The sequence below is a fragment of the Cololabis saira genome, chromosome 1 (genome assembly GCF_033807715.1).
Source record: "Cololabis saira isolate AMF1-May2022 chromosome 1, fColSai1.1, whole genome shotgun sequence".
NCBI classification, from domain to species: domain Eukaryota; kingdom Metazoa; phylum Chordata; class Actinopteri; order Beloniformes; family Belonidae; genus Cololabis; species Cololabis saira.
In genome coordinates this window covers 4,436,526-4,463,889 of record NC_084587.1, presented here as the reverse complement: position 1 = coordinate 4,463,889, position 27,364 = coordinate 4,436,526, and the positions used below count along the sequence as shown (strand labels likewise).

Below are 27,364 nucleotides of genomic sequence, written 5' to 3'. Positions count from 1 at the left end.
ATGGGAAAATCTGTAGCCTAATAGGTAAATTAGCAGCTATTTATTATTAATATTTATGTTTAATTTATAATAGAGGTAACAAAGGGTCAGGGTTAAATAAGTTTTACTTCTACCTGCTCCTTTTCGGATACTGCACTGGACACTTTTGTTGTTGTTGCTTTTTTTCTGTATGTTTTGAATTTGTTTTAAAATTTTATATTTTTCCCTTATGTGTTCGAAATAAACAATTCAATCAATCAATCAATCAATCAATCAAATTGATTGAAAAGCAAATCCTCAGTGCTGAATTGATAATGACCTTTTGAAATGAAGACAAAAGAAGCATGACGTCCCCTTCATACGTCACACAACCATGCTAGATTTACCTGTAGCAGGGAGTGGATCTTCTCCCCAGAGGACCGTATATGACTGTAGAACTTCTCCACCGCCTCAGTCTTGTCCTCCAGCAGCGCATCTTTCTTCCCCTCCTTCCTGCCAAACATGGGGGTGACCCAAGACTTCAGGCAGTGCTCCATCTGCTCCACGTTGTCCTTGGTCTTCTGCACTCGGCTTTCCAAGTCACACACAGAGTCTCGCAGGTGCTGGATATACTGCCAAACACCTGAAAGAGACCGTCCACGGAAATGCTTTAAAATGTTGAAAACATGGCAATATGAGTTGCAGTTTGTGACTGAAAAGCCGAGCTCCTAAAAAGTTCTTTTTAATGGCTTAGAATAATTCCACTCCACGGAAAAAGGACACATTACAAATGTATTGCTGGATGTCACACTGGACTACGAGCCAGATGATTGCACTTAGTCACATAAATAAACACACACATTCTAACTCCCTGTTGTTATAAACTCTCTCAATAAACAGAAAATTGTCAGTAATGAGACAAGGTAGAACTTTCTGCCATTCTAGAGCAAACTAAGAAAAAAAGCATGTACATTTTATAATAAATCCTACTCTCCCAGTAACTGATATCATCACTAATTTGCTGAATACAAAAAAAAGTCTAATAAGTCAAAGGAAAGCATTTAAATGTGTAATTCCTCCGATGCTGTATCCATTACTTATTTAATATCCAGACCTTTGCTGTTCCAGTTCAGACTCTCCTCAGCCTTTTTCAGCTCAGCGTCAACGTCCCTGATCTGGCCCTGAACCAGAGGAAACTCCACGTCCAGCACAGTTTGCATCACCTGCATCCAAACAGTAGAAGGGAGGAGAAGAAGGGTTGGTAATATGAAATCCATCTCCTACTAACAGTAACTAGAAGAATCATTTTAACATCAGTGCCACTGAAAGCTTCTCAGCAGCGCCAAACGTGTCATGTTCATCAGAGACACCATTTCATCATCATTTCATGTTGCCACAGCCTCTGACTTCATTGGACTTAAAACTTTTTGCTGCTGGAGAGTTAACGGCAAGTATTTTCAGAATATAAAATCACTTACTGAGGAAGGTATGATATTGTTCTTTTTTACATTATTAAATCTGTAATTTCACCCTAGCCTCAGCTCTCTGAAGAGAAACAATAGAAAATGTGATGGTGTCTCTGATAAAGAAAGGCATATTTTATGTATGGATTCAAGTCATTGAATGCCAATGAATGAATACACGCAGTGTTCATCTGTCTTTTTCTCATCTCAAGTCTTTTTGTTAGGTTTTTTGCACTCACAGCAACAGTACAAAATAACAGCAGTTCATTTCATCAGGGCGTCGACAATGGATTACAGTTTCAACACCCGCTTCATTCTGCTCAGGGTCGCAGCTAGGGATGGGAATTGATAAGATTTTTCCAATTCCGATTCTATTTTCGATTCTGTTCAATGATTAGATTCTTTATCGTTTCTCTTATTGATTCTCATTTGGAAAAAAGGAGAACAAACAGGTCGATTAGCATCACCTTTGTTTCATATCTTTGAACAAAAAAATACAAGTGAGGTCAAAAGTGAGGTCTTAAGACGCCCCCAGCCTTGGGCTCCTCCATTGTGGTGATGGTGTGCCAGGGGGTCCCCGGAAAAAAATATTTATTTTGAAAATAAATATTCTTCTCTAATAGAAATTAAAATTTTCCTTTTTAAAAGGATATCTGAGCTGAGCACTCAAAAATAAAACTACGTCAGCCAGTGACAAATACAGTCAACTCAAGTCCAATGGAACTGTGCATGTTGCAATTCTGCAACCATCAACTATGAAGAATTAACAATTCTTTTGCAGAAAAATAAGCATATCTGGTTTTTCAGGAAGGATACGCGATCTTTCTGGACTTATGGTGTCTCCAGCTGTGGAGAACAACAAGTCGTCCTGTTGTCAGCCTTTTTGGTAAAATGTAACCAAACGTTTGAACGTTTATGCCGCTTTGTCGCCATGTTTTCCTGCTGGGCGCGAATGCGCATGTTGCGTAACTATGCAACGTGCGTGGTGACGTCATTCGCGCCCACTGGAATTGATAAGAGAATCGTTTTCAAAAAAGGCAAACGATTCCAAGGAATTGAAACACTGGGAACCGGTTCTCAACAAGAACCGGTTCTCGATTCCCATCCCTAGTCGCAGCAGGGCGGGAGTCTATTCTGGCTGTCATCGGGTGAGAGGCACGTTACACATTGCACAGATCGCCAGTCCATCACAGGCCACACAGAGAAGAACAAGGAGGACAAGCATATACCAGCACAATCACTCCCGCAGGAAATTTAGACCCACAAAACTGGGCGGGGTAGAGGTAATCGATGAGAACATGGAACCAGAGACTGTGCTGCAGTGGAACAGCGTTAACCGACACACCACTGAGTCAAATAACAGATTCAGAAGAATGCAAAAGGCAATCATGCTGCTGACTCAAAGAAATAACTAAATTATTGCATGGATGAATCAACTCATCTCTTTCTCCAATTACAAAAAGGAAAATGCTAAATATTTCCTGTCACAGGCCTGTGGTAAGATGAGCGTATTTTCCGCTCTGTCATGAGCTCATTGTTTTCCTTCTGTTTTCCAGCAAATATGAAGAGTGCAGCTTAGTTCTTCCTCCAACTCAGTCTAACAAACAGGAACTGGGATGTAAATTCAAGCCGGTCAATTTGTTTTAACTGAGCTATTTATTTTGAGATATCTTTGATACAGTTGTAAATGTTAGTTTACAAATATTTATTTCTAAAGGCTGTTCTGCAAGAAAAGAGTCGATTTACAGAGTCCTAACTGAACTAGAGATGATGTCATACCATTTAATTCAAACAATTATTTACTAAGATGAATAGCAAATAAATAATATATATCTTTTTTTTTTAATCAGGAATTCAACTTTAAGTACAGCTACAAATATACATTTCAAATAAATCTAAATAGCCATTTTTATATTTTTTATAGCCTATAATGAAGTCAAATCATGCCGCTGCTGCTCCACCTGCTGACTCAAAACAAGACGTTACAAAGTACGTGTGATTTCCTGTGCTGGCTTTTAGAGCAACAAAGAAGAACTGGGATTCTCTTTACAAAAATGACATGGTAATGGATGGTGAACTGTCATAAATACTCACGACACCCTTATGTTCAGAAGTATCGTATCTTTGATACTGGAATCGGAAGAATTTTACTGTAAATGCGGGAATATGCAAACTCTCCCAAAGTTTAAACAAAAAGAGCATAAAAGAGGCAAGAAGAATTACCTACAATACTGTTTGGACTGTTTTTACCTAAACATTTCTAAAAATAAAAAAGGGGTCTTGGAAGTACCCGAAGCAAGGACTCTACACTCTACATTATTTTCAAATGTCGTTGTACATATACAAAAGTCATCTGACCCTAATCAGCCCTTAAAGTGAGTTAAATACTCAAAACAACACATAATATGGAACAGTATTCCATTATTTATGATTTAAAGCTAAATCAAAACAGGAAACACTATGTGGGTGAAACACAACCCTTGACAGGGTTAGTAGCAGCCAGGTTCTATTGATCACATAGACTTGATTAGCTGATCATCAGGGAAAAGCTGCAGGTCTGGAGTATTCACACGTGTGTTAACATAATGTCAAACAGGAAGACATCAGCAATTATATTAGAGAAGCAGTTTTTGCTGCCAATCAGTGTAGGCAGGATTATACAACCATGTCTATTTGGAGGCCATTATACAGTGAGAAAGATATTCACAAGTGGAATAAATTCAAGACAGTTGCTAATCTTCCCAGGAGTAGGAATCCAAGCAAGTCCCCAAGATCATTATTCAGCACAGAGAGAGAGGATCACATATGGCAGCGACACAACTTCAGGGATTGACTATTTGTATTTTAGTAATGCCTGAATAAATATAATTTAGTCTGTACTGTAAATTCAATCAAATGTATGTTTTCATCACATGCTGTGATAAAGTGTAAAGTACCTTAAGAAGACTTTTTTTGTGAAACAGAAAGACACAAGTGAATTGAATTTAAATGAGATAGTGAATTCATAGCGAAGCCTTACTAATAAAGATCCATCCATTTTTAACACCCTCTTAATCCTACACAGGGTCACAGGGGTCTACTGGAGCCTATCCCAGCTCATTACAGGGAAATAGCAGGGGTACATGCAGTACTTGAGTTGTAAAAAAAAAATCAGGGGGGATGGTGGATTTTATCATGTGGGGACAGATCATTTGTGCTGATTACAAATAATATATATTACAAATAATAGCACTGACCAAAACACCTGCAGAAATACTGCAGGAATGACATAGCAGCAGTTAAATGCAACCTTCTGTAAGCTTTAAATATCCACTGGGCTTACATCAAATACATCAAAACACAACAATAAAAAACAGTTTTCTGAACTTATCAATATGACTCTGTCCTTCACAGGATAAGTAAAATGGATCACTGCAAAAACTCAAAATCTTAACAAGAATATTTGTCTTATTTCTAGTTAAAATGTCTAATTTTAGTAAAAAAAATCTCATTACACTTAAAACAAGACTAATCACTGGAAAAAACAACAATTTTCACCTGTTTCAAGTAGATTTTCACTTGAAATAAATAGAAAAATCTGCCAGTGGAACAAGATTTTTTTTTTGTTGCTTGTAATAAGAAGATAAATCTGACCCACTGGCAGATTTTTCTACTTATTTCAAGTGAAAATGTACTTGAAACAGGTGAAAATTGTCAAATAAGTTATTTTTCTGGTGTTATTTTTCTGGTGGTGACTCTAAATGTTGAAATAGCAGTAAAACCACATTCATTGATGAAATGACATAAGGGATGGAGAGGAGGGATGGCAGTTTTACAGGGGAGATGATTTGGACCGTTTTTATTTCAGCTGGGGATGCCATACCCCCTCATCCCCCCTCAACTCCAGTACTGGGTACATACTAATAAAAATCTCTTCACAAATGCATTCCACTTCATTTACCATCATATGTTTACTCCAGCACCAATCTATGTACTTAGAATATTTGCATCTGGGCGTAAGCTACTGAGTCAACAGAGCATTGGGAACAGAGGCAGGGACAGGTTCATGGGGACGTCTCAACTGCAGCTTGAAGAACAACTTCTCTCTGCTGACCATGTGGATTAACGGGCCAGAATACATCCTTGTAGTAGAACACACACATGCCTACAAGTCTGAAAATGTTCAGCCTGATTTTCACTGACCTTGTTGTATCTGACGGAGATAAGTTCCAGGTTGTTCACAAACTGCCACAGCTGGTCCTTGATGCTGTAGATCTGCAGTGCAGTTTCTGGTATGGTCCCGATCTGTGCACTGTCCAAGTCCCTCACTTCCCTGAGCACAGACGCGAGCTGGGAACCATCGGAGAGGAAAGAGAAGCAGATCAGCTGCCAGACTGATCACTATGAGCTAGCTGCTAAGGATGTTTTGCCAAAGATTTCAAAATCTGAGAAAAAGATTGTAGAGAAATGTAAAATACCAACAAATAAAATCTAAGTTGTAAACCTTTCTGAACAATCCAAGTATGCGTTACTGTTTTACCTGCATTTAAAAAAATACTCAAGAATCCATGTTACTACAGTATATTATATTATACAATCAAATCATATTGACAAACTGAGATTGTTGTGAGCTATTGACTATTTTCCTAATGCTGATAGCGATTAGGAAATTGTATCATGACTCATTCACAGTTTTACTGTATTGGTTTCTCCATGTTTTCTGTTCTGTTTCACAAACTTTACTGTACTTGCTTTTATAATATTGTATATTATCAAGTATGTAATCATTTAGTGTAGAAGTAGTTATGTTAAATATTGCTACATTAAGTTTACTCAATTACTCCCAGGAAAACGATGACATTTAATTAGTTTGATACTATGGTAACAAATAACTCTGCCTGTCCACTATCATTGGAACCAGAACTACAAGCAGTGACACATTGATTGTTTTTTGTCTTTTTCTTCTAGCATGTAGGCTTGATGTGAAAACCTGCGGGCTGAAGTTGACTGAGATCTGCCAAGTGTCCGGGTCTCTGGTGATTAATGGCAAACTGAGGTTGTACTGAGAAAGCTCGCCCACATTCTCTGTCCATGTCTTGTACAAGCCAGTGGAGAATCTACAACACCAAAAACAAAGCAGACAATCTGCAATCACAAATGAGCACAACATGTTATCATTATTTTACCTTTACCCTCAAGATTTTATTTTGTATTCCCATTAAAAGAGCTGAGGTTTGTTTTTTCTCAGCGCCACAAGCGTGAAAACTGCTCTCATGGAAATTAACATACGCAACAAAACAAGCAACTAAAAGGTGTGTGATTGAGCTTTTTCCCCCCAATCCTCTGAAGTTGTAAACAGAATGAGAGGCGTTCTACACTGAATGTCGTCATGTATGTATTACTGAATAAAACAACAAATAGGATGAATAAAAGGAATAAATTTGGATGAAACTGCACATTAGATTGTAAATATAGAAACCCAACTGTAATGAACAAATATGAACTCTATCAGGAACATATTTTTTCCCATCATTTCATGTCAGTGCTGTGTTTAACTGAATCTTTTGTAATTTTGTAAGTTTAGTTTTGTTAGTGTGTGACATTCATGACGCAGCCTCTCGTGGAATAGCATGTAGACTTGCAGCTCTGGCTATGATTTATGTTCTCATTACTGCAGCGCTGCTCTGCAGATTATTTCACACGACTCCCATAATCCCATGTGCCCTGTCGCTGCTCACTGATGCCAAGTGAGAAATGGCCTTGTAGACCACATGCAACATAAAAACCTTGCAAGATAAAGCATCCCGCTGGGAAGGAGACAGTGTTTGTTTGGAATCTAATCGAGCTACATGAGCCAACTGTAATGTAGAGTTGGGTTTCTATATTTACAATCTAATATGCATTTTCATCCAAATCTATTCCCTTTATTCATCCTATTTGTTGTTTTATTCAGTAATACATACATGACGACATTCAGTGTAGAAAATATCCACACACACACACCTGTCCTGCAGTTGCATCATATTCTCATACTTCTGGATGACTCCGGCTCCTTCTGCAGACTCCAACCACCTGCAGAGAAGATGAAAGAGTGATTTTATTCACAGAGCGACCACTGGAAAAGCATGACCACATCAAATTTAATTTTTAATCTGCTCTGTTACAGGTAGGAGGGGAGACTCACGGGTAGGTGAGCTGCCCGAATTTGGAATAGAGGGATTGGATGCGCTGCTGCAGCTCACGGGCCCATTTCAGCTCTCCGGCGACTGGTGGCATATTCTTATGCTCTGGAGCCGGTCCTGAGGAGGTCACACATGTGCATTTACACACAATCACATGGTTTGAGTAGCCAGTCAGGTCAGGTGATAAGTAAACACATCCTCTGTTCATATACAGTAACATAAGATATTATCAACTTGATAAGTATAGCTCGTTTTGGAAAGATTCTATACTTTCACCTTTTATTTTATTAACAAAAAAAGGGGGCTAAGTTTGGGCGTCCTATTGTATCACTGTTCGGTAATGAGCAATCAGCACTTTGGCAGATATCAGTTTACACTTCTTTTTTTTTTATTTGCCAAGGATTTCTTCAAGCTCTTTAAGAATCACACACATATTTACAATAATGTTGGAGTCTGGGGACTGTAAGGGTTGTTTCTTAAGCTTAAGCTTGTTTATTAGAGTTTTTTGTAGTTTATGATGTATTTTAAAGATCTTGGTCAAGAACACTGTCTCTTTTCATCTTCAGTTAAAACTGTCTTAACCCTTGTGCTGTCTTTGGGTCAAGGGAGGGTGAAGGGAGAAAAGAAGGAATGAAGGAAGGGAGAAAAGAATGAAGGAAGGAAAGAAGGAAGTAAGGAAGAAAGGAGAAAAGAAGGAAGGAAGTAGGAAAAGGAGGAAGGAAGGGAGAAAAGATGGAAGGGAGGAAAGAAGGGAGAAAAGATGGAAGGGAGTTAAGAAGGGAGAAAAGATGGAAGGAAGGAAGGAAGTAGGAAAGGGAGTAAGGAAGGGAGAAAAGGTGGAAGGAAGGAAAGAAGGAAGTAAGGAAGAAAGGAGAAAAGAAGGAAAGAAGGAAGGAAGTAGGAAAGAGAGGAAGGAAGGGAGAAAAGATGGAAGGAAAGGAGAAAGGAAGGAAAGAAGGAAGGAAGTAGGAAAGGGAGTAAGGAAGGGAGAAAAGATGGAAGGAAGGAAAGAAGGAAGGAAGTAGGAAAGGAAGGAAGGAAGTAAAGATGGAAGGAAGGGAGAAAGGAAGGAAAGAAGGGAGAAAAGGAAAGAAGGGAGGGAGGAAGAATGGAGAAAAAGAAAGAAAGAAGGGAGGGAAGAAGGAAGGAATGGGGAAAATAAGGAAAAAAGGAAGGAAAAGCAAAGAAGGTAATAAAGGAACGAATGATGAAAGGGAGGTAGGAAGAAAAAGGAGAAAAGGAGGGTAAAAAAGGAGGAAAAGATGAAAGGAAGAAGGAAGGAGAGAGCATGGGAGGAGGAAAGAAGGATAGAATAATAAAATTGAAGAATTTCTGTGAAATTACAGTATTCTTCCCATTTGTGTTTACAAAGTTTTCTTTGCCACCAACATCCTCATCCCACTATAGTCCGATACACGCTCATCTGCAGGGAGCCTTGCACACACTTCGTGTTCATCACGCTGACCCCGCTAGAATCTTTCACACTCTCATGGAGGAACCTGCGCTTGTTGCCTTTACAACACTGGTAAAAAAAATATTTTGAATAAGACACTTTGATTGGGGCTAAAAAGCTTTGATTTGGGGGGTTTCAATGCAGCTGTAAATCACTTTTTTGAGCAATCACAGACAGTGGGCTGAGTCTTTGAGCAGGACAGCATCAAAGCTTTAAATTAAATAATTTAGTTCAGCCAAACAATCTGGTCAAGCTTTAATATAACAGAACATGTGTATGCACTATGGATGTGTGAGAGTTTTAAAGTCTGCAGATTTCCAATGATCTTACCCTTCTTAATTAATAAGTCTTAAAATCAAGACCGTTGGAAGTTTAATCCCTTGAAGAACTTTCAGTGTCCTTGAGGGGTTCTAATGAATCTCACTGTCCATTGAGCTCAAACTTATTCCTTAAATGTTTTTGGACAATTTTTTTGGCAAGGAATTGTTGAGAAAGAAGTGCATGATAGCCCCCCTTCTCACTCAAACATAAAGGGCTATTTCCCCAAAACAAAACAGACATTCTTTATATTGCTTTGTAGCAAAGATCTTTTTTTTTTTAGATTTGCCATAAACTCAAATATGATCAAAAAGTTGGCATAAAGCACGGACTTTGTATAAAACTCACTCAGCTCTTCTGAAGCTTCTGTATGTTTGTCGTAGACGAGTTTACAACAGTCCAGCTCTTTGTCAAACATAGACAAAAGAGATGGATATCTGCTCTGGGCATCTGCAGCAACTAATGGACGCTGCAGCAGGCTGCCAAACATTTCCAGAACCTGCAAAGATCACAGGTCGCACAGGTTTATACCTTTGTGTGATTCCATGTGTGTGTGTGTGTGTGTGTTTTCTACGTGAGGAGGAGCTTCCAGACCTTGAAGGCGTATTCTAGTCCCGAGGCGTCATCAAAAGCCTTTAAGAAGATGGCTCCGAGTCTCCTCTCTGCATCCTCCACCTGCAGGTTGAGCTTCCTCACATCTTCTTCAAACTCCTGCAGAGCAGAAGGTTCAGCCAAACTGACAGTCAAAACTTTTATTAGATTTCTTTTTTTTATCAAAGCTGCCAAGAACATGGACTATTTTATTCAAGCAAAGTAAATTTGCTTTGTGTTTTTGAAACATCTTGGTTTAATTGGTTTATGGTACTAAAAAAGAAAATAAAAGTCTCTTGTGACAGAAAATAAAATTGCTGCACAAAAGCTGCAGTGGCCAAGCATGGGGACTGTTTACCAGACTGAGAGGTATTCAAGGATGAAACCTGCATTGTGCTTGTAGCCTTTCATATGTTATAAAATAAAATAAAATAAATTAAAATTTGAAAAAAGAGAAAGCAAGTATAACTTAAAAGGAACAGAGATTTTTTTTAAAACAAGATTCAGGACTAAATTGATGGAACGTTGTGTTTCTGTGAAAGGAATGAGTTTATGGAACAATCTGAATAAAGAAAACAAAGAATCCAAATCAAACATTACATACAAAAGAACGTTTGATTTACATACCCATAGACGGCGGTAATTTTATTTTATTTTATTTTTTTACTTATTTACTTATTTACGTTTTTTTTTATTTTTAATTGATGTTATTTGTGAATTTATTTCTTGGGAAAATGGGCAGATTAGATAAGATTATTCTTCTTTCTGCTCCCTTTTAATTCACAATTTATGAAAATTTGTATTTATATTGAATTGTTTGTTTTATTTTTTGAATGAAATAAAGAATAAAATAAAATAATTAAAAAAAGAATAAAATAAAACTTTTGTGAAATTTATCCGACCTAAAAGTTGCTCAGGAAAATGACACCCCATTTTTCTGAGCAGACAAGTGAAACCTGTGGGCACAGCGTGATTGTGACAAATACGCACCAAGTTTCTAACGTCCAGGCAGTCATAGTTCTTCTCTGTGAAGAATTTGTAAGTGTCTGAAAACTCTTGGTATATCAGCTGAACCTGCTGGGTGAGAGCTTGGCCTCGGACGCCTCCAATCTCCACTTTCTCAAGCTTCAGTAGGTCCAAAGCTGTTAACAGGATGCCCTGTAATGAAAAGAAATGAGGAACATTCTGATCCAACTTTAGCATAGCTGTGAGAAAAAACATTCATCAAAAGGAAATTCAATTTGACTAAATATGCATCGTTTGATTCATTATTATTTCCACTCTCACCTGAATGGTTTTCACCCTGATAACAAACTGGTCAAATCCAGAGAAAACCAAGGACGGGGGAAAGTCCCACGGCCGAACCACGTTGCCATTCTTCTCGTAGCGTTTCAGATTGGCCTGGGAGTCGTCATAGGAGCTCCTGAAGAGCTGCAGGATCTCCAGGCTCTTCTCCACCTTGACCAGACTCACTGGAATCTCTCCTTTCAGAACTTCTTCAGGAGCCAGAAATACCCGGGCCTGGTTGTTAGAGGGCAGTGACAAATGAGTCCGCTTGAAATGTTGCTTTAAATACCGTCTACTGTGACCAATTAGGTTTTAGTTTTGATAAAAACCTCAGCTTTCAATCCTCTGTTACTTTTGTCATACTTACAAAAGCTACTTCCTGTCTGTCTTCTACATGCTCAATCAACTGATAAAGACAGGAGGAGGAGTGCATTTCTCATATCAGTTTTTAGCAAAAGATCATTTATTAAACTGATTTTATCATTCATTTTATATTTAATTAAGTATTTATTATTTTGGCTAACTGATGACAGCCCTGCTAAAAGTAGTAAATGATATCAGAACAAACCTTGACAAGAATAAACCCTCGGTTCTGGTACTACTTGACCTGAGTGCTGCCTTCAATACTGTTTTATCTTTTAGATAGATTAAGCAAGTGTGTTGGCCTGGCTGGAACTGTTTTAAAGTGTTTCGCCTCATATCTTTGTGGAAGAAAATTTTTAATTTCAATAGATAATCATTTCTCCAAAAACTATGAGGTTACCTATGGAGTACCACAAGGGTCAATTTTAGGACCATTACTTTTTAATCTATACATGTTACCCCTGGGCAGTGTCATCAGGAGACACGGCATCTCTTTCCACAGTTATGCTGACGACACACAGCTCTATGTGGCCGTGTCTCCTGATGACACTGGGCCGATTGACTCACTTTTTAACCGTATTTTAGATATTCAGGCCTGGATGTCACAGAATTTTTTACATCTAAACCAGGACAAGACTGAAGTACTGATCGTCGGTTCAAAAGCCCAGAGAGAGAAACTGGCCTCTAAACTAAATATATATGGAGCAAACACGAGCAAAGAGGCAAGAAATCTAGGAGTCATATTTGACTCTGATTTTAATTTCAAATCACATGTACGCTGTGTCACAAAAAACAGCATTTTATCATTTAAAAAATACGACTGTAATGCTCTTCTTACTGGTCTGCCCAAGAATACCATCAATCAGCTGCAACTGGTTCAAAACGCTACAGCGCGAATTCTGACTCAGACCAGAAGGAGAGAAACACATTAGGCCCATTTTAAAATCCTTACACTGGCTACCTGTTAGTTTCCGTGCTGACTGGAAATGTGGAAATTTTTAAACGTATAGACTAAAAACTCATCTCTTTGGTCTGGCTTTTATGTACCATCAAATGTTATAGTTTTATTCTGTTTAACATTTTTTAGAGGTATTTGTTTTATTTATTTATCTACTTCTTGTAATTTTTTTATTATTATTATATTTTATTGTTGTGGACTGATTATTTTTTAGCCTTAATTCTTGAACTTTTATCATTATTTCATTTTAATTAACTATATTGCATGTCAGTGTGCATTGGTCTCCCAGTTTTTATTTTTGTTTTTATTATGCCTATTTTTCAGTCAAAATGTTAAGCACTTTGTATTTCATGTATCTGGATGAAAGGTGCTAAACAAATAAAATTTGATTGATTGATTGATTGATTGATTAATTAATTAACACAAAATTCAAAAATACCCACAAAATGCAATAAAATATAAATTAAATATTCTTTTACATAGTGTCGTGAGTGTTTTTTTTTAAACAGAATGGAATCCTAATCAATACCATTGGCTGTATGTGACAGTCTTCTAAAAGCAGTTGAATCTTAAAAGGGTCACACTTCTGATTGTAGTCATATTGTCCTGAACATTGTGTTGTTTTATTTTGTATACATATTTTCTAGAAGGTGACCAATATGGGTTTTTCTCTAGCTGATGCAAATTCATCCAAAAGTGTCCAATAATCACCAGACAACTGATTAACTCGTTTATTTCTAATATTATCTGTGTTTGGTTTTTTGCTGCCTTTCTTTCTTGAGAAAGATGATGGATTTGATGAAAAAATAAAGCAGAAGAAGACTGTTTTTCGTGCCTTTCATGTGGTACCACTCACTAAGCTGATCTACCTCTATGAAGAGAACAGATTATATTGAGTCTTCTGTGTTGTTTAGTGGCTGCATGTAAAAATATGGTTTTAATATTTTCACCATATCATTTTAGATGATATTATTCTAACAAGAGGATTTTTAATATCAGGGAAGAATACTAGGGCAAATAATATAAATCCCCAAAAAACTGTTTTAGATCAGAACATTGGATTTCTTCTTTGTTGGATGTAAAAAGAATAAAGTATTTTTACCCTAAGACACAAAAAAACACACAAAAAAACTGACCTGCTGTATGAGGAGGTTGCAGATCTCCTGCAGCAGAACCACGAGCCGTGCGGGGGTGTTGTAGTATCTGGAGTTGGCCCATATTAGACATACTGTGTGCATCAAAGGTCCGATCTGACGCTCGACATCAGGAAACTCAGCGTTCTCCATTTCCTCAAAAGGAAACTCTAGCGGTTTCAGGAACGTGCCAATGTCCTCCGCCTCCTCCAGAGCTGGGAAGAGGAGACACGATCAAACACTCACCACATATGAAAATAAATTGATGCTGACAGATTATCATGAATGATTCTCTAAAGAGCACTGGCTCAGAAATGCATTACCTGCAAGGATGTCCTGTTGCATTTTCATAAAAGAAGGAAAGTAGCTGCTCTCCGCAGCCTCCAACAACTGCGCCATCTTAGTCACTTTAGAGGATTTTAACTGGGACTGGATGAACTCCAAATCTGCACATCTTTGAGCAAAACCAGAAGATCAAAAGCTTTCTGTCACATTTATAAAAAGCATGCAGGATCAGACGGCACCATCTTTTTCCTTGTCCTTTGTTAAGAGTTTGAGCAAAGTTCATCCAAAGTTACTACTACCACTACTGTCATTTAGCAGACCCAAATTCATCTTAATCTAGATGAATACTGCAGGAGATGAAGTATAAGCAGGTTGCATGAAAGCGCATTAATACACAAACAAGAGAATATAGATGGATAATTAATAGTAAATTATAATTAGTGTGCTGTATTAGTTTTTATGAGATTCCTCATTTGAATGGTTCATAAATAAACTATATATTACCTTGCTGTGAGCTAACAGTTGTTTTACTTACAGGCTGTGAATAAAGATGAATAAAGCAACCATGAAATCCGTTAATGAGTCAATTTTCAATGCTTCAGTCCAATTTTCGGATGTCACCAAAAAGACTAAAAGAGTGAAGTTCAATCGTTACTCTTCAAAGCAAAGCAACTGTTTGTATTTCTACACTTTATAGGGGCAGTAAATGTTGGGTTTTTTTTTTGTTGTTTAATCAGATTTTTAGCTCAATAGGTATAAATGGCTCGGGTGAATTTGCTTTTACAACACAGTCGGAGATTTACTCTTGTTCTGTCTTTTGCTCATTTTCTACACCAAAAGTACTTTCTAACATACTGGGTTAAACATTTAGTTACGACACATGTCCACTCTCATACGAGCGACTGTGTGAGGTGGAACTGCCTTTAATCTGGTGGTAAATCTGCTATGAAAACAGATTTAATTCAATAAAAAAGGATAGCATCAACTCAGAGACTACATTTTTCACGTGTTCTGAAACTTAATTAGCAGAAACAGCAAAAACTTGCAAAAGAATTCAACTCTGAGATCCTGTAGGGACGTGTTATGTTCACACAGTTATGACAGTGAAACAAATGCGTCTCAGAAGATGCCAGTGGCTACTTCTGCTCTTTAATAACAGAGGTTCTGACCTGTTTTTCCAGAAGAGCATCTCTGCGTGAGGCAGGGGGTTTTTGTCTCCCAGCAGAGCCTCTGCTGAGTCTTTCTTGAGGACTGCATAGACCTGATGGCTCCACTCTATCACTGCAGTCTCCGAGATGTAGATACTTTTCACATCTGCCGTTCCCCCCCTGTGATGTTTCAAAAGTAAATTGTTTTGGAGTGCACGAGTAGGACAAATGATTTCATTGACGTGGTCCTTTGCGTCACAGCTGCCTGATTACCTTTCTATCTCCAGAGCATTTTGCTCCACTCTCTCAAAGTCTTCCGGGAACGGTAGCAGAGTTTTGCCTTTGACTTGGGCTGACATCACAAACACACTGTTCTTGAGGGAGTGGACGAGCCGCAAGACGTCCTGAGACACGGCCTGTGGCCACTCATTGTGGTTTTTGGGGTTGGAGAGCAGCGGGGCTATAACCTGGGACAATGGACGAAAAGAGGTGATACTCCAAGTGTGAGCACAAAATTAAATAGTATTATCAGCAAATGTTCCCCCCAAAAAATGTAATTATAAAAAAAATAAATATTCATGATGAGAAATGACTAAAGTATTTAATAAAATCTGATCAATGTAAATCTACAATGGAATTCACAGTAATGTTCAATGGCGAATGTAAGAACATCTCCTGTGTGAAGAGAACCAGTTTAAGAGCCTCTCTGCTTTACAGTGCAAGCCTGTGAGGGAAGTATTATGGTCTGTGATTGTTGGAGATGCAAATATGCATACAGGACTGTCTCAGAAAATTAGAATATGGTGATTTTCTGTAATGCAATTACAAAAACAAAAATGTCATACATTCTGGATTCATTACAAATCAACTGAAATATTGCAAGCCTTTTATTATTTCAATATTGCTGATCATGGCTTACATCTTAAGAAAACTCAAATATCCTATCTAAAAAAATTGGAATATTCTGGGAATCTTAATCTTAAACTTTATCACAATATTCAAATTTTCTGAGACAGTCCTGTATAGAAACTGTAATGATAACAGCGAATGAGATTTGCTTGGTATCTGTTGGTTATGGAATACTGCTTATAAATCCAGACAGTAGGGGGCGCACCGCGTCTGAGCAGATCAACTGACGAAGTAGAACCGTTAAGCCTGAATTATGGTTCTGCGTTAAAAAGACGCAGGGCCTTCGGCGTAGGGCCCGCGTCGATTTAACGCAGAACCATAATTCAGGCTTAAAGAGTTCCTGCCTGGAACTGCTTTGGAGAACAACTGCTACATAAACCTGCCTGCATCTTCAAGTACCGGTGTTGTTACTGAACCCACACCACACAAAAACAATACAGAAACCTTTCCAAACAAACCACTCTGGTTCAGTCTCCTCCTAAGTGCAATGTCATGGGACATTTCAAAAGCTCGGCGAGGCCTGTAGGACTGACAACTGTCTTAAACGATTTCCACTAATAAACCATCTTTCTCAATGTAAGATGTTTAACTCCAACCGCACAACTAGTTTTATAACATACCACTCAGCAGCAAAACATTACTGTTTACGGAAGCGTATTCTTAAATTAAATACTTACCTGCTGTACTCTACTGCCCTTACTTTTTAACAACTTGTGCTTTTTTATTATTTTACTGTAGTAAAATAGAAGAGTTGAGGGGGGATGGGGGTGGATGGCATCCCCCCCTGAAATAAAAACAGTCCAAATCATCCCCCCTGTAAAACTGCCATCCCTCCTTTCCATCCCTTATGTCATTTCATCAATGAATGTGGTTTTACTGCTATTTCAACATTTAGAGTCATCAAATAACACCAGAAAAATAACTTATTTGACCATTTTCACCTGTTTCAAGTAAATTTTCACTTGAAATAAGTAGGAAAATCTGCCAGTGGGACAAGATTTATCTTCTCATTACAAGCAAAAAAATCTTGTTCCACTGGAAGATTTTTGTACTTATTTTAAGTGAAAATCTACTTGAAACAGGTGAAAGTTGTTTTTTACAATGATGAGTCTTGTTTTAAGTGTAATGAGATTTTTTTTACTAAAATAAGACATTTTAACTAGAAATAAGACAAATATTCTTGTTAAGATTTTGAGTTTTTGCAGTGATCCATTTTACTTATCCTGTGAAGGACAGTCATATTGATAAGTTCAGAAAACTGTTTTTTATTGTTTTGTTTTGATATATTTGATGTAAGCCCAATTAATTAATTTAAGCTATTTTTTATTTATTTTATTATTTTATTTATTTAATTTGCTTGAAGATGATTATTTGGTACTTTTGTCTGTTTGAATGGTTGATATGAATAAAATAAATAAATCAGACGTTACTCAACAGTTACTCAGTACTTGAGTAGTTTTTTCACCAAGTACTTTTTTACTTTTACTCAAGTAATTATTTGGATGACTACTTTTTACTTCTACTTGAGTCATATTATTCTGAAGTGTAACAGTACTTTTACTTGAGTACAATTGGCTCCTCTACAGCTCTGCTTCTTTCTGAATATCGGGGGTAAATGTGGTGTCCTGCCATTTTTTGCTGCTTTGCCAAAAAATGCTACCTAATGGTTTTCTACCTTTGTAGAGCTACAATTTTATTGTGTTTTACTCCCTAAACCAAGTCCTTTTCCCCCAAGTGGTCCTTGTCTCTTGCCAGGCCGTCATTGTAAATAAGAATTATATAATAAGAAGAAGAATTTTTTAAACAAGAAAAACACACTTTATACAAAACTACTAGTAGAGGAAATATAAGGGAAAAGAACATCCTGGAGGTTTTATGAACAAGAGACATATAAACAAAAATAAGAGACAAGTAAAGTCAATACAAAGGAACAGTAAGGCATTTCAAAGCAAATAGCATCGACATTTCGGAAAGAGACTTAAAATAAAAGATACTTTGATATATCGGTTACTAATTTTTTTGCAGTTATTTGACTTAATACTTTAAAGAAACAAAAAAACTTTGAAAATCCTTAATAAAAAAATGGAAAGAGGGCTTCATTTTTCTCCACTTACAACAATGTATGTGATATTTAGCCAGTAAGAGAATAACATTAACTAAGAAGGACACTGATTTGTCAATAGTATCTATATAAAAAATAATGTTAACGATTTCTAAATTTGGAATGTCATTCATTTTTAAAGCCAATTTCTAATTTCTTGCCAAAAAGTTTGTGAGACAGGACACAATAAAAACATGTGATCAAGTGATTCTTCCGATTCATTGCAAAAAGCACAGGGGTCAACTTCAAATTTAAATCTATGTCTCAAGAATTCAGCGGTAAATATTATCCTTTTTACATCGTGCAAGAAATGATTGGCGTCGCAATCAAACTTTGAAAATCGACTGTGCGCATGCGCAGAACCTCAAAGTAGCATTTTCTGGCAGGGAGCAGAAATTGGCAGAACAGTGGCGGTTATTATTTATCATTACCTCCTCCACCAGAAGAGAAAAGTGCTCCAGTGTATCGGGGGACATGTCCCCGTACACCAAGCTTCCCCTCATATTTCCCGCCTTCAGGGCGCCTTTGTCCTTCTTTAGGAAGTAAACGGACTTGTGCGTGTATCCGCCGGTGAAGCCGCTGGCCAGCTGCGGCAGACCGGCCGCGCTCACCGACACCACCAGAACACTCTGCTCCTCTCCGTCCAGGAACGCCTGCAACACCTGCTGGTTCTCCTCGACGGAAACGCATTTTTCCCACTTATCCTGTTTCACATTGAGGGATTTCTGCAAGTAGTTGGCTATGAAAGCCCATCTTCTGTCCTGGGACGCCTCCATGTCCCGGCGAGTCCGGGGAACTGATTTGTGTGTCCTGGTCGCTATGGCAACGCCGCGTCGCGTGAGCCGGTGTCCTGCCGATTTCTGCTCCCTTACCAAAAAATGTTCCCTAATACGACGGAGTATTAGGGCCAAACTAAGACCCAAAAAAAAAATGGAAATTACGAGAATAAAGTCATAATAATATGAGAATAAAGTCGTAAAATTACGAGAATAAAGACATAATATTACCAGAATAAAGTCGTAATATTTTGAGAATAAAGTCGTTACATTACGAGAATAAAGTCGTTCGTAATATTAAATATATTATAAATATATAAATAGAACTTCACAAGATGCTCAATATTCCTCATTTTAACACAGGGAGAAGATGCTCTTCCTGTTAGTTCTCATAAATTATATTCTCATAATATTACAACTTTATTCTCATAATATTACAACTTTATTCTCATAATATTACGATTTTATTCTCGTTATTTTACGACTTTATTCTCGTAATGTTACGACTTTATTCTCGTAATGTTACGAGTTTATTCTATTACGACTTTATTCTCGCAAAATTATGACTTTATTCTCGTAATGTTACGACTTTATTCTCATATTATGACTTTATTCTCGTAATTTCCTTTTTTTTTTTTTGTCTTAGTTTGGCCCTAATACTTCTTTCTACCTTTGTAGAGATACATTTTTACTGTTTTACTCCTAAACCCACTTCCTTTACCCCCAAGTGGTCCTTGTCACTTGCCAGGCGGTTATTGTAAATAAGAACGTGTTCTTAATGACCTGCCTGGTTAAATAAAGGCGAATGACTGAATGAATATCAAATAAAGCGATAAAATTGTTTTTTTTCTCTCTTTATCGTATAATGTTCACAAAGTGTAATGCGATTCATGTCATGGGTAGTGTATTTTTGAAGGATCAATTGATATTATCAATTTAGCGGGGCAATCAAACTTTGAAAATCGACTGTGCGCATGCGCAGAACCAAAAGTAGCATTTCTCGACAGGTAGCAGAAATTGGCAGAACACCGGACGGTTGCCCGACCGTTAAAATGCTGACTCACGGCTAGCGTTGAAATGCTGACTCACGGCTAGCGTTGAAATGCTGACTAACGGCTACCGTTGAAATGCTGACTAACGGCTACCGTTGGAGCCGCTGTAGCGTCGGACGTTTGTTTGACTTACAGTTTAACATTTTAATCACAGTGCAACCACTAGAAGGCACACAGCTATGGTGATAAAAGACCATTATGTTTAAAACGGGCCTATTGTAATAAGTGTGAAGAGTTAAAACTAGGGTTGCCAACTCCCTGAAAAATGCTGCTTTGCCAAAAAATGCTACCAAATTCTGAAGTAACAGCAGTACTCGAGTTGTAAAAAAAAAAAATCAGGGGGGATGGTGGATTTTATCATATGGGGACAGATAATTTGTGCTGATTACAATATAATATATTGTACTGCAGGAATGACATAGCAGCAGTTAAATGCAGCCTTCTGTAAGCTTTAAATATCCACTGGGCTTACATCAAATACATCAAAACACAACAATAAAAAACAGTTTTCTGAACTTATCAATATGATTCTGTCCTTCACAGGATAATTAAAATGGATCACTGCAAAAGCTCAAAATCTTAACAAGAATATTTGTCTTATTTTCTAGTTAAAATGTCTCATTTTAGTAAAAAAAAAAATCCCATTACACTTAAAACAAGACTCATTACTGGAAAAAACAACAATTTTCACCTGTTTCAAGTAGATTTTTACGAGTATTAGGGCCAAACTAAGACAAAAAAGTAAATAACGAGAATAAAGTCGTAAAATTACGAGAATAAAGTCCTAATATTACGAGAATGAAGTCGTAATATTACGAGATTAAAGTCATAATACTAATTATATTATAAATATATATTTATTCTTTATTCTCATAATATTACGACTTTATTCTCATAAATTACGAATTTATTCTCGTAATATTACGACTTTATTCTCGTAATGTTACAACTTTATTCTCATAATATTACAACTTTATTCTCATAATATTACAACTTTATTCTCGTAATGTTACGACTTTATTCTATTTCAACTTTATTTTCGTAATTTTACGACTTTATTCTCATAATATTATGACTTTATTCTCGTAATTTCCAATTATTATTTTTTGTCTTAGTTTGGCCCTAATACTCCGTCGTAGTATATATGAAATAAATAGAAAAATCTGCCAGTGGAACAAGATTTTTTTGCTTGTAATGAGAAGATACATCTTGTCCCACTGGCAGATTTTCCTACTTATTTCATGTGAAAATTTACTTAAAACAGGTGAAAATTGTCAAATAAGTTATTTTTCTGGTGATGACTCTAAATGTTGAAATAGCAGTAAAACCACATTCATTGATGAAATGACATAAGGGATGGAAAGGGGGGATGGCAGTTTTACAGGGGGGATGATTTGGACCGTTTTTATTTCAGGGGGGGATGCCCCCTCAACTCAAGTACTGGTAATAAGTGTGAAGAGTTAAAACTAGGGTTGCCAACTCTCTGAAAAATAAATAAAGGACACCTCATCTGCAGGGCCGGTGTCGTGCCAAAAAGTGATTGCCTGCCAGAATCTGATTTCTGGCCGTGGGAGCGCGCACAGCAGCCCATTGAGCGGATTAAACGGTCATAATATGCAGATACACACACCTGTACGTCCGCGATTCTAGCAAAGGTTATGTGTCTTAGAAAGTTTAACGTTTGTTGTTACGTAATTATCACAACTGTGCCCAAAAGAAGTGTAGTTTGTAGGGAAATCAGGCGTGACAATGACGTGATGTCTCTAGTATGTGCTCGGTATGTCTGATGCCTTTGTTTAGCCCTGTCTTTGGAAATTAGACTATAATGAATGTGATTTATGGGTGTGTTTTCATTAAAGAAATTATCACTTTGGCAATATGACTGCATTTTTTAAAATCTGATCTGGGCCCTACGTAGTATTTCCTCCCATGTTTGGATGTGTTTTGTACATCTAATCTTATTGTTTATGCCTACTATAAAAAAAACGGACAGTTTTTACCTGCCAAAAATGATTGAAGGCCAAATACATTTAATGAAAGGTTGTTTCTACCTAAATATGACTTGATCTAATTCTTGAGCTTCATATATAAATACTAGAGCTCCCAGGACATATTGTAACTCTTTTTAATGACCATTACAACACAAAATGGGTCTTTTTACCTGCCAAAAATTGATTGAAGGCCAAATACAGTTAATGAAAGGTTGTTTCTACCTAAATATGACTTGATCACATTCTTGAGCTTCATATATAAATACTAGAGCTCACAGGACATATTTTAACTCTTTTAAAGGACCATTAAAACACAGAATGGGTCTTTTCACCTACCAAAAATGATTGCAGCTCCTTCCTTTAACTCAAAGATGTATTCTGCCTAAAAATGACTGGTCTTTATCCTGAAGCATCATATGTGACAGATTACCACCTCACCTAGTTCCCTTTATTTTTTTTTAAATACGGTACCTATAAATGACTAACACAACCCATAAAATGTACATTTCTACTAGCCAAAAAGTGGTCACAGTTACTTCCTTGTAACTCATTTTCTTTCTCAAAATGACTTTAAATCACTGCAATACCATTTCAAAGACAAGACCTTGTTGAATGTCTTGGTTAAAAGAATGTTCCGACCTTGTGTGACCATAGAAATACCAATTTGTAAGAATTACATACATACATACATTTATTTCCTAAGTATGCATCTACATACATACGTACATATGTACATACAAATAGTAGCTATAGTTGCTACCTGCATGCTACACAAATATACTTCCTGCGGCCTCTGCGTGGGGACTTTGCACAGGTTTTATGGTACCACCTTGGGCAGTTGTCAGATCCGATCTGAATTTGACAACAGGAAATCAAGAAATTATAATTAAATTGTTACGCAATTATGACAATAAACACATATTATTTGAAATTTTAAAAAAATTTAAGAAAATTTTTAAAGTTTAGGTTTTTTAATATATATATATAAATCAGACTTTAAAAAGAAAAATAAAACAAACAGTTACCCAAAGAGTGTCCCCTTGCTGCTCCCCACAGAAATGGCACACATCACTCAGGTCATCTGGCAAAACAAGGTACAACAATAATTTCCCTTAATGTTTGTAGTAAATTTAATAGCCTATCATATTCAGTATTGTAAAAAAAAAAACACCTGTATTTTCAAGAAGAGAGACAGCCATGTGCTCTCTTATGGTGTTTATACCAGATGTGGAATTGTCAAATTCCAAAGGGAATCCACCCACGATGCACTCTGCAAACTGTGAATAAGAGGTCTAAGAATGGATTCATTATGATAATGAACAGTAATCTTACGAGAAGTGTTTGAAAGTTATTGAAGCACCCAATGGACAAAATTAACTGTAGCATCAGTCTTTGTGTAATTTTAGTTCATTAAAGTAACTCAATGCAAGTAAACATGTAATGCCAGAACACTAGTCTTAACTATTTTATATTATTCGTCCTTCTTCCTGTGCAGATATATCAAATAATCAGACTTTGGAGTAGTACTCTTAGCTGCACTTCAACTTTGACCGAAAAGGGCATTGCACTTGTTCTTTGCAATTTTATTACCGTAATTTATTTATGTATTTGTAATGCCATTGCATCCATGCATGGTTATCCAACATGGATGTCAAACATTTAAGGAACAATTCAGATCTAGTTTTAGACCATTTATTCATTGATGTAGCATTATTTTGTATTCATTCATCTTACAACATTCAGATGTCGCATAAATGTTTATTGTCTGCTATAATCATTACAGCCAGTGTTGGGTAGCAGTGTACCAAATACATTTGTTGTTTTGATTATCCAAGAGTTGTACCTTGCTGCTGGAGAAACACAATTACTTTCATTACAATCCTAACATTAATCTTAATCATGCTATGTACCTTCAATGCATAGGCCCCACAGGATGTTGCATCCTGTTGAATTGGGTGAGTCTTTGTGTCACATTCCCATCGGGAGGGATTGAGCCCCATGTGTCTCATGAATGATCTAAAAACACAAATACATATTATCTACATATACAGTATAAATTGGTACAGCATAACTTTTACAGTCCTCTGATAAAGTAAACAATGTATCACTGCATCAATGTCATTACAGTTTTGATAATACTAAAGTATGAACAGTTTCTTAATGGTTCCAACCACTTTTGATGGTGGAATAAAGCATGACAGTGGAGCAAGAGGAAGTAAAAACTTGATTCAAAAGGAAAGGAGAGTTACCTTGGAATTGCAACTTAAGAAGACTTAAGAAGATGCATTAATTTTTTGTACACTACAGGGAAAAAACTAATACAACCTTTTACTAACTTTTTTTCTCATTTGCATAACAATTGGGGGAGGAAAAACAAATTTTAGGATACAATAAAGTGAGTTTTCTGAACATAGCTGGAAAGGATGATAGGAAAATGATGGTTATAATTATGGTATAGTTATGTAGCAGCATGTGGATCACATGACAGGCCTATAATTTTTTCAAAATCTATAACCCTTTTCTTTTATTTGCTTACCTCCACATGTAATACTTTACCTAAAGTAGGCTAAATGTATTAACTTATCTATTTAAGTTATTAATGTATCACTAATGTGAAAAAACATATACTGTACTGACTTTATCTTGCCAGTATTTATAGTAATAATTTTGTACTTACAGTGCCTAAAAGAATGGAAACTAAATTACCTTGTGATATCCTTGCAGTTATTTGCAGCTGTTATTCTTTCACCCAATGGATCCAGAAAAACTGTTCTTTTCTCAGCTGGTAAGATCACCTACATATGGAGTTAAAATGTAATCAAAATGCTGTAGCTTTGCAGTTCTTAGCAATAGTATGCAGACTTCATGTGCAGCTGAATATCATGTGTACATATGCACCAAACCATGTTGAAAAAAATAATTACCACCAGCATCCAGTGATGACTTTGATTCACAATGCCCATGATTTATCTGTACATTTGTGGGACAATCTGTAAGATAACAAATCAAAAGTGCCTAATGATGATAATATGTTGTGCTGTATGTATTAGTAAAATAACATGAGCAATATTGTGTAATACCTTAACCTTGGGTTTTTTTCCCTCCCACATGTTGGTCTTTTCAAAAGGAGTCCACTGCAAATGCCCTATCTGTGTTCACCTCATTGTATTTTTGAACAAGGAGGGTCAGATATGCGTTGATAACCTGTAATTTAAAAATAAATGTTTAGAAACACATTTTGTACTTCAAAAAATTTAAAGAATTTAAATTTTAAAAGTATGGCCAATAGGGAAACCATTTTCAAAGAAAATACTGTTAACATCTCACCTCACTTTCAAAGTCTCTTTGGGGACTGTAGCAGGGCTAGTGCTACGGGGGCCGACCGACAGGACAGAGGACATGGGGTTTCAGTGCAGGAACTCTTTATTCAATCACACACGTGCAGTCACCCTCCGAAGCTTCCTCCAGCAGCAGCCCCTCGCTGGAGTGCAGCTGCTCCTTATGAAGGTAGGCCGGGTGGAGAGGTTGATTGGGCACACCTGTAGCAGTGGAGATGGGTGGACCAGCAGTGGAGATGGGTGGACCAGCAGTGGAGGGTGGACCAGCAGTGGATGGGCGTGGACCAGCAGTGGAGGGGGGTGGACCAGCAGTGGAGGGTGGACCAGCAGTGGAGATGGGTGGACCAGCAGTGGAGGGGGGTGGACCAGCAGTGGAGATGGGTGGACCAGCAGTGGAGATGGGTGGACCAGCAGTGGAGGGGGGTGGACCAGCAGTGGAGGGGGGTGGACCAGCAGTGGAGGGTGGACCAGCAGTGGATGGGCGTGGACCAGCAGTGGAGGGTGGACCAGCAGTGGAGATGGGTGGACCAGCAGTGGAGATGGGTGGACCAGCAGTGGAGGGGGGTGGACCAGCAGTGGAGATGGGTGGACCAGCAGTGGAGATGGGTGGACCAGCAGTGGAGATGGGTGGACCAGCAGTGGAGATGGGTGGACCAGCAGTGGAGAGGGGTGGACCAGCAGTGGAGGGGGGTGGACCAGCAGTGGAGATGGGTGGACCAGCAGTGGAGGGGGGTGGACCAGCAGTGGAGATGGGTGGACCAGCAGTGGAGGGGGGTGGACCAGCAGTGGAGATGGGTGGACCAGCAGTGGATGGGCGTGGACCAGCAGTGGAGGGTGGACCAGCAGTGGAGATGGGTGGACCAGCAGTGGAGGGGGGTGGACCAGCAGTGGAGGGGGGTGGACCAGCAGTGGAGGGGGGTGGACCAGCAGTGGAGATGGGTGGACCAGCAGTGGAGGGTGGACCAGCAGTGGAGGGTGGACCAGCAGTGGAGATGGGTGGACCAGCAGTGGAGATGGGTGGACCAGCAGTGGAGATGGGTGGACCAGCAGTGGAGGGGGGTGGACCAGCAGTGGAGATGGGTGGACCAGCAGTGGATGGGCGTGGACCAGCAGTGGAGGGTGGACCAGCAGTGGAGATGGGTGGACCAGCAGTGGAGGGGGGTGGACCAGCAGTGGAGGGGGGTGGACCAGCAGTGGAGGGGGGTGGACCAGCAGTGGAGATGGGTGGACCAGCAGTGGAGGGTGGACCAGCAGTGGAGGGTGGACCAGCAGTGGAGATGGGTGGACCAGCAGTGGAGATGGGTGGACCAGCAGTGGAGGGGATGGTGGACCAGCAGTGGAGGGGGGTGGACCAGCAGTGGAGGGGGGTGGACCAGCAGTGGAGATGGGTGGACCAGCAGTGGAGGGGCGTGGACCAGCAGTGGAGGGGCGTGGACCAGCAGTGGAGATGGGTGGACCAGCAGTGGAGATGGGTGGACCAGCAGTGGATGGGCGTGGACCAGCAGTGGAGATGGGTGGACCAGCAGTGGAGATGGGTGGACCAGCAGTGGAGATGGGTGGACCAGCAGTGGAGATGGGTGGACCAGCAGTGGAGGGGGGTGGACCAGCAGTGGAGATGGGTGGACCAGCAGTGGAGATGGGTGGACCAGCAGTGGAGGGGGGTGGACCAGCAGTGGAGGGGGGTGGACCAGCAGTGGAGGGGATGGTGGACCAGCAGTGGAGGGGATGGTGGACCAGCAGTGGAGGGAGGTGGACCAGCAGTGGAGATGGGTGGACCAGCAGTGGAGGGGATGGTGGATGAGCCTGAGGGCCTGGTGGTGGAAGAGAGTCTTCGTGGAACCCTTGGCTGTTCCTCTGTACAGACAATCAAGTGGTCTTTATTTATTTTTGGAAACACCACTCCTTGGCCATCTAGAAGGTCCACAGTCTTCCCCACTATGGCCAAATTGTATATGGCCCAAGGTATGTGGGGTCCAATTTACCCCCTTTTCTCTGTTGACTCCGAACATTCATCCTTAGAACCTTCATTCCCACCTGAATGTCCGTAGCAGGTTTTGTTCCTTTTTTTTTTTTATGTTT

The 27,364-nt window shown here is 38.6% G+C and overlaps 1 protein-coding gene across 1 annotated transcript in view; it reads right to left on the bottom strand.

The window, feature by feature from the left end:
* The window catches only part of LOC133449893 (dynein axonemal heavy chain 9-like), a 158,823-nt gene extending 139,919 nt beyond the window's left edge, over positions 1-18,904 (bottom strand). The window contains 15 exon segments of the mRNA XM_061728799.1: positions 366-601; positions 1,073-1,181; positions 5,604-5,750; positions 6,391-6,517; positions 7,404-7,472; positions 7,585-7,699; positions 9,702-9,852; positions 9,948-10,064; positions 10,935-11,102; positions 11,232-11,465; positions 13,689-13,900; positions 14,009-14,139; positions 15,140-15,298; positions 15,392-15,585; positions 18,560-18,904. Of these exon segments, the coding sequence (XP_061584783.1) occupies positions 366-601; positions 1,073-1,181; positions 5,604-5,750; positions 6,391-6,517; positions 7,404-7,472; positions 7,585-7,699; positions 9,702-9,852; positions 9,948-10,064; positions 10,935-11,102; positions 11,232-11,465; positions 13,689-13,900; positions 14,009-14,139; positions 15,140-15,298; positions 15,392-15,585; positions 18,560-18,904 (2,514 nt within the window).
* Positions 18,905-27,364: the final 8,460 nt, after the last annotated feature.